General features: G+C 38.5%; 1 protein-coding gene across 1 annotated transcript in view; it reads right to left on the bottom strand.

Annotated features, from left to right (window-relative positions):
* The window catches only part of LOC102847795 (KHDC3-like protein-like), a 47882-nt gene extending 40929 nt beyond the window's left edge, over positions 1–6953 (bottom strand). Inside the window, exon 1 of the mRNA XM_006882909.1 lies at positions 6939–6953. Coding sequence (XP_006882971.1) covers positions 6939–6953 — 15 coding nt within the window. The remainder of the gene's footprint in view (positions 1–6938) is intronic.
* Positions 6954–7255: the final 302 nt, after the last annotated feature.

Below are 7255 nucleotides of genomic sequence, written 5' to 3'. Positions count from 1 at the left end.
AGGACAGAATTACAATAGCGCTGGAAGGATTTCACATAACCATCAGTATGACCATAGTCGTGTCTAAAATGTGAATGTTCCAGCATTAAAAAGAAAAGAGAAGCTGGTCTGGTAGTGCGTCTGCCCTCTTTGTTTGCTTTGTCTGGGAAGTTCTTAGGTTTAATCCTTAAATTATTTAATAGGTGTACACTTAACTGTTAGAAGAATGACTCCTATTTATCATTTAAAAAGCACATAATAGACTACTTAGAAATGACATAAAATATAATTTTCTCTTAAAATATTTTCACAAAGATAGTGCCAGAAATGTCCAAGTAAAAGCGAAATAGTCAAGTATATGTTATCTTACAAATCACTAAACAATGTTTTGATTAGTGTGTCCAATAATTAATTGAACAAAAGATATCAATGTTAATTTCCTCAAAGAAGTTTTTCTTCTTTCTGTTGTACACACATATCCTGGCCTGTGAATAGTATTTTCTTTTAATTTCTAGGCTTTGCAAATGAAAATTTGATAGGAAGGATATACCATTAGACATTCAGGTTCTATGTTCTATCCAAGTAATTCTATCAATAGAGACTGACCATATTATTTTTGGCCAAGGCCTTTTAAGTTCATTTCTATCTACAACCCCCTAAGACTGATAAAATCCATGATGTAATTTATTTGTTCATGCATTTAGCACACATGCATTTCTCAAAGCAATGTTCCAGTTACTATACAAACTTTAGGAATAAAAACCATTTCCACATCCCCCCTCCATATTATAGTAAGAAAGAAAAATTTGTTAAAGAATAATCACTACAGACTGTGATCACAAATTATTTGAGAAGCTGGGCTTTATGAAAGGAACAAACAGAAGAGAAGTTGGAGCCAGAGTGGTCCTTGGAAACCAAGATGATACATCTTTGTCTTGCATACTTGGGGCATGTTGTTGTTGTGTACTATGGAGTCAGAAATAAGAATAAATGGGTTTTGAGGAGGAAAGAAATCATATATTCTATACCTCAAAGGTATTAAGGAGAATAAAAGTTTGTGTAAAATTGACCTTTCAGTGTGACAACCATAGAGGGAGTGGAAGGTGGAAACTGAAAGGGCCAGTAGTCTAGAAGAGGAAGAATGTCAGGAGAGTAACTCAAAATGGCAGGATGACTCCAGATTAGTGAAACTAAGGATGAGAATATAAACACCTCAGAGGACTAAAGGCCTCTTATCAATGGAAAAGTGTGAGTATTTGTTAGCAAAGGAGTAATGTATATATACTGTTTCCATAATGGCTGGAAAGAACCAAACCAGAAGGAGGAAATATCCATTCTATTTGCTGGATCTCTAATGTGTGACCTACTATCCTAGACACAGAAAATCAAGTAAAGCCAGTAGAGATAATGAGGAACTTTTGGAGAGATTAAGGAGAACTTTTGAAGACTGAGGCCATAGAACTTGTGAGTCAATGAACAAAAACAAGGGTCATGGAGGAAAATTGACCAACAACTTGTGTTATGCAAATGATACAACTTGCCTTGCTGAAACTGAGGAGAATGGAAAGCACTTGCTGGGGAAGATCAAAGATTGCAGCCCTCAATATGGATTGCATCTCACCATTGTTGTTGTTTTTGTTGTTATGTGCTGTCCAGTTGCTTGCAACTCTAGCGACCCTATGTACAACAGCCCTAAACCCTGCTCTATCCTGTGCTGATCGCATGGACTCTGACAAACCCATCCTGATTACCCCAGTCACTGAGTCAATCCACCTCATAGAGGGTCTTCCCCTCCTGTGCTGTCCCTCCACACTACCAAACATGCTGTCCGTCTCCAAGGACCTGTCCCTCCTTACAGCATGTCCAAAGTATGCCAGACAAAGCCCCAGAATCCTTGCCTCCAAGGAGTAGCCTGGTTTAACCCTCTCCAGGATGAATCTGTTTGTTTTCTTGGAAGTCCAGGGTACATTCAATACTTTTCTCCAGCACCACAGCTCAAAGGCATCAATTCTCCTTCTGTCTTCCCTAGTCATTGTCCAACTCTCTGATGCATAACAAGTGATTGCAAAGACTATGGCCTGTATCAGGTGCACCCTAGTTTCCAGAGAGACACTGTTGCTCTTGAATACTTAGAGAGGTCCCTAACAGCAGACTTTCCCATTGCAATACGTTTTTTTATTTCCTGGCTGCTGGTGCCAAGAGTGTTGACTGTGGAGCCAAGCAAACTGAAGCTGTGAACAATCTCAATCTCTTTGCCATCCATCCTGATGCTACCAATTAGTCCAGTGGTGAGAATCTTTGTCTTCTTGACATTGAGCCTCAGTCCATACTGAAGGCTGCAGTCTTTTACCCTTTGCAGTAAGTGCATGAGGTCCTCCTCAATTTTAGGGAGCAGGGTTGTGTCATCTGCATAAAGCAGATTGTTAATAGCTCTTCCACCAATCCTGACGCCACACTTCTCCTCATAGAGTCCAGCCTCTCGAATAATCTGCTCTGCATACAGGTTGAAAAGGAATGGAGATAGGACTCATCCCTGGTGTACATCCTTCCCAATTTTTAACTATGCAGTGTTTCCTTGCTCTGTTCTGATGACTGCCTCCTGGTCCAAGTATAGGTTTCACATTAGAACCATCAAGTGTCCTGGGATTCCCATTCTTCTCAGAGTCAGTCACAGTTTGTTATCATGCACACAGTCAAATGCCTTTGCATAATCAATGAAACACAGATATACAGTCTTCTGGTATTCTCTGCTTTCAGCTAAGTTACATCCAACATCAGTTACAATATTCCTAGTACCACGACCCCTTCTAAACCCAGCCTGGACTCTGGCAGTCGGTTTTGGATAATCTTCAGTAGAATCTTGTGTACAAGTGAAATCAATGATATTGTTCTGTAGTTTCCACATTCTGTTGGGTCACCCTTCTTTGGAATGGGAAGAAATATAGATCTCTTCCAGTCAGTTGGCCAAGTGGTTGTTCTCTAGATTTCTTGGCACAACTTGGTGGGCACATCCAGGGCAGCATCTGCTGCTTGAAATATGTCAATTGGTATACCATCTCTTCCTGGGGCCTTATTTTTTGCTATTTCCTTCAAAGCAGCTTCAACTTCTTCCTTTATCACCATAGGCTCTTGCTCAAATGTTATTTCATTAAATTCTTCTGTATCTGCCAATTCCTTTCAATACAATGACTCACATTAGGAAAGCAAAAATCTTCACCACTAGGCCCACAGGTAGTGTCATGATAGATGGAGAGAAGATTGAAATTGTCAATTGTTTCATCTTGCTCAGATCCACAACCAATGTCCTTGGCACCAGCAATCAGAAAGATAAAAAAATGAGTTATATTGGGAAAATCTGCTGTTAAGGACCTCCCTAGAGCACTAAAGAACAATGAAATCAGTCTAAAGAACATAGTCTTCTCATTTGCTTGCTACGCATCTGAGAACTACACAATTACTAAGGATGACAGAAGAACAATAATGCCTTTGATTTGCGGTACCGGAGAAGAATATTAAATATACCATAGTCTGCAAGGGAAGAAACAGTTCTGTCCTCGAAAGGGTGAAATGTTTAAGGTTGCTCCTTAAAAGCAAGGGTTTTTCGTGTTTGCTTTGGCAGCACATATGCTAAAACTGGAACGGTACAGAGAAGATTAGCATGGCCCCTGTGCAAGGATGACACGCAAATTCATGATGAAGTGTTCCATTAAAAAAAAAAAAAGCAAGGGTTTTAAAACTCCATATCACGTATTTGGGTATGTTTTCAGAGGGGCTAATCGTTTGAGAAGGACATATTGTTTGTAATGATAGATGGTCAGCAAAAGAGAGGAAGATCCTTAATGTTATAGAATGAAACAGTAAGTGTGGTAATGGGATCAGGTGTGTCAGAGACAGTGAGTCTGGCTCGGAATAGAACACAGTTCAGAACCATTGTTCACAAGGTCGCTATGAGTCGTGGATAACTTGACAGCATATAACAACAACAACGCTTTCTAATTCAGAAATAGAATATATGAGCAGAAGGGGAGAAGAGGAAGATTTGTATTTTTAACATCTTGAGATTTAAATACTTGAAAGGTGTTAAGATAGAAATTTAGGTAGGTGGATAGAAGAGACTGAAAATCTGGAGATTTCAGAACTGAAGTCATCAGCATTTAATACAAGCAGAGTGTTTGGTAGAAAAACAAAAAGGCAAGATGTATGTGGTTATATAGGTAAAGAGATCACAAATTTCAGAGGGGACAAAAAGTGAGGTTTGACACAGTCAGTGCCCCCGATAAAAGATAGACCAAAAGTGTCATGACTCACGCAAGTGTGGAGTTCATGTACAAGTAGCAGTGGAACAAAAACTGAGAGGGGTGCAAATTAATACAGACTGAATAGATCTGGGAATTAACATAGTCAAATGTAAGCTTGAAGCAAAGATAAAACTCACAGACAAATATGTGGGAAATGAAATCCTTCAAAGTGAAATGTCCTTTAGTGTTGTAGTTTGAAATTTGTTAGTGTCATAGTAGACAAAATGAGCTAAGCATGAAAAATATTTATGGAATGATAAAGTTGAAAGTTAGATAGCTAATTGCAAGTAGTTGCACATCCCTAAAGAGCAGAAAATTTTAAGGATATAGTTAGTGAAGTCAATTAAGCTTTCTCAGTAAGCAAATATTTTTGTGAAAAATTTCTAGCAATAGAGTTGAAAGTAAATTGTGGAAATGAGAGTTTGGACATGGGGTGGGGACACAATTTAGGATGCTGCCATAACATTTCCCTCAAGAGTCCCTTGTAGCAGTCACCTTGTCAATCCACCTCGTTGAGGGTGTTCCTCTCCTTCGCTGAACCTCCACCCTTCCCAGTATCATGTCCTTCTTTGACGAATAGCCTCTCCTAGCTACATGTCCAAAGTATGTGAGGAGAAATCTCATCGTTCTTGCCTACAAAGACCACTCTGGCTGCACCCTTTCCAAGATATGCTTGTTCTCTTGGCCGTCCATGGAATGATAAGTGCTTTACTCCAACACCACAGATCAAAGGCATCAATTCTATTTTTGTCATCTTTATTCATTGTCCAGGTCTCAGATGCAAAGCAAGTGATCAGAAAGACGATGGCCTAAATCAGACCTTAGTTCTTAAATTGACATTACTACTCCTCAATAATTTGGAAAGTTTCTTAACTGCAGATATTCTCAGTACAAAGTATCTCTTTATTTTTTGACTGCTGGTACCAAGTGTATTGATTGTGGTTCAAAGCAAGATGAAGCTGTTATCAGTTTCAATCTCCTCTCCATCCATCATGACACTGCCAATTGGTCCAGTGATAAGAATTTTTGCCTTCTTGACTTGATTTTCTGCAACAAATGCTTCAAGTCTTCCTCACTTTCAACAAGCAAAGTTGTGTTATTTGCAGGCTATTGATGAGTCTCCCTAAAATCCTGATGCCACACTCCTCCTCATAGAGTCTAGTATTTCAGATAATTTGTTAAACATACAGATTAAGTAGGCATGGAGAGAAAAGACAACCCTGACACATTTCCTTGTCAATTTTAAACCACGCAGTATTCCCTTGCTCTGTTTCCACAACAGCCACCTGGTCCAGACACAGTTTCTGCATGACCACAATCAAGTGCTCTGGGATTCCTGTTCTTCTCAATGTCAGCCATAACTTGTCATTACCTACACAGTCAAATGCCTTTGCATAGTCAATAAAATAAAAGTAGACATTCTTCTGATATTCCATACTTTCAGCCAAGATCTGTCTGACATGAGCAATAATATCCCTGGTGCCATGACCTCCTTTAAATATTGCTTGAACTTCTGGCAGTTCCATATCTATGTCCTGTTCTGTGAAGTGTGATGATGGCATAGGACAGAATAAGGTTCAGATCTTTTGTTCATGGGGTCACTATGAGTTGTACTTGACTCAATTGCACTTAACAAAAACAACAACAATAAAGCTTCAGGTAAGAGAAAGTAAAAGAGATAAATTACATTAATGGTGGAAGGAATAGAGAAGAGAATGACACTCACAGAAAGGAAAGATTAAGAATTAAGGCAGAAAAACAGTGTAAAAATAACTGTTTGTTGAGAAGATATAGTCATAATATACTGGATTAAGGGTCATAGAACCATTAAGGGAATCAATTCGGCATATAGGAAAAAGAGGAATTATGTTTTCCCTTAAATTCCCTATTCAAAATCTCTCAAATGCTGTAAGTACATAATAAAAATGCTTAACCAACCTTGCATTTACTTCCAGAAAGAGTTTGTTGTTTGGTTTTAGGAGAAAGAAAGCTAGGTTTTAATTTTTCTAAGATGAATTTGTACAGAACAAATAGATGAAAATAAGTAAGAAATCAGAAGAAAAGAATGAAACTAACAACACTAGTAGTGTGCAGTGATAACCTTCAATTTGCCCCTTCCATGGAATATTTATTTTGAGGTGTTGTTGAACTGGCTCTGACTTATGTTGACTGTATGATCCTTCCCATATCCTGTGTCATCCTCATCATCTCTGATATACTTGAACCCCTTATCAGTCACTGCATTAATCTACCTCCCTGAAGTTCTTCATCTATACTGACCCTCTACCTTTCCAAGCATTATGTACTTTCCCAAGGACAATATGTCCAAATGATGTGAAATGAAGCTTTCTCACCCTCACCTCTAAGGAGCACCCTGGTACACTTATTTCAAGACATATCTCTTTGAATTTTTTATCATTCCATGGGATATTTGGTACTCTTCTTTTTTATTTTTTTAAATTTTATTAATATTCATTCATTGTTGCATAATTTCTTCCCTCCCCTCATCCCCTCCTCCTCCCCCTGTCCACTTTGCAGTGTACTTCTTATCCTCGACTGTTGTCTTACATAAATGCTTAATCATATATTCCTTTTTAAGAGACCTTTCTTTCATCTGTTCTAATGCAGGGTTCATTATCTGTCCCCTCTTTTCCTGTTCACCTTCAAGATCCCCATGTCGGTCTTGCTTTATAACAGTGATGTTAGGGAGTATTTGTCCTTTTGTGACAGGTATTTCACCTAGCATAGTGTCCTTCAAGGTCATCCATGTTATGTAATGTTTTACCAGTTCATTGTTTTCATTTGTTGTTGGACACTTGGGTTGCTTTCATCTCTTTGCTATTGTGAATAATGCAGGAGTAAACGTGGGTATGCATATATTTGTTTGGATGTTGTTCTGGTTTCTTTAGAGTGTGTATATTCCCAGTAGTGGCAGTCATTGGGTCAAATGGTATTTCTGTTTACAACTTTTTGAGAAA

Source organism: Elephantulus edwardii, unplaced genomic scaffold, assembly GCF_000299155.1.
Source record: "Elephantulus edwardii isolate Elephantulus edwardi_28Jun2011 unplaced genomic scaffold, EleEdw1.0 scaffold00025, whole genome shotgun sequence".
Lineage (NCBI taxonomy): Eukaryota > Metazoa > Chordata > Mammalia > Macroscelidea > Macroscelididae > Elephantulus > Elephantulus edwardii.
The sequence above is the reverse complement of the archived record's forward strand: the minus strand, read 5'-3'. Positions and strand labels throughout refer to the sequence as shown.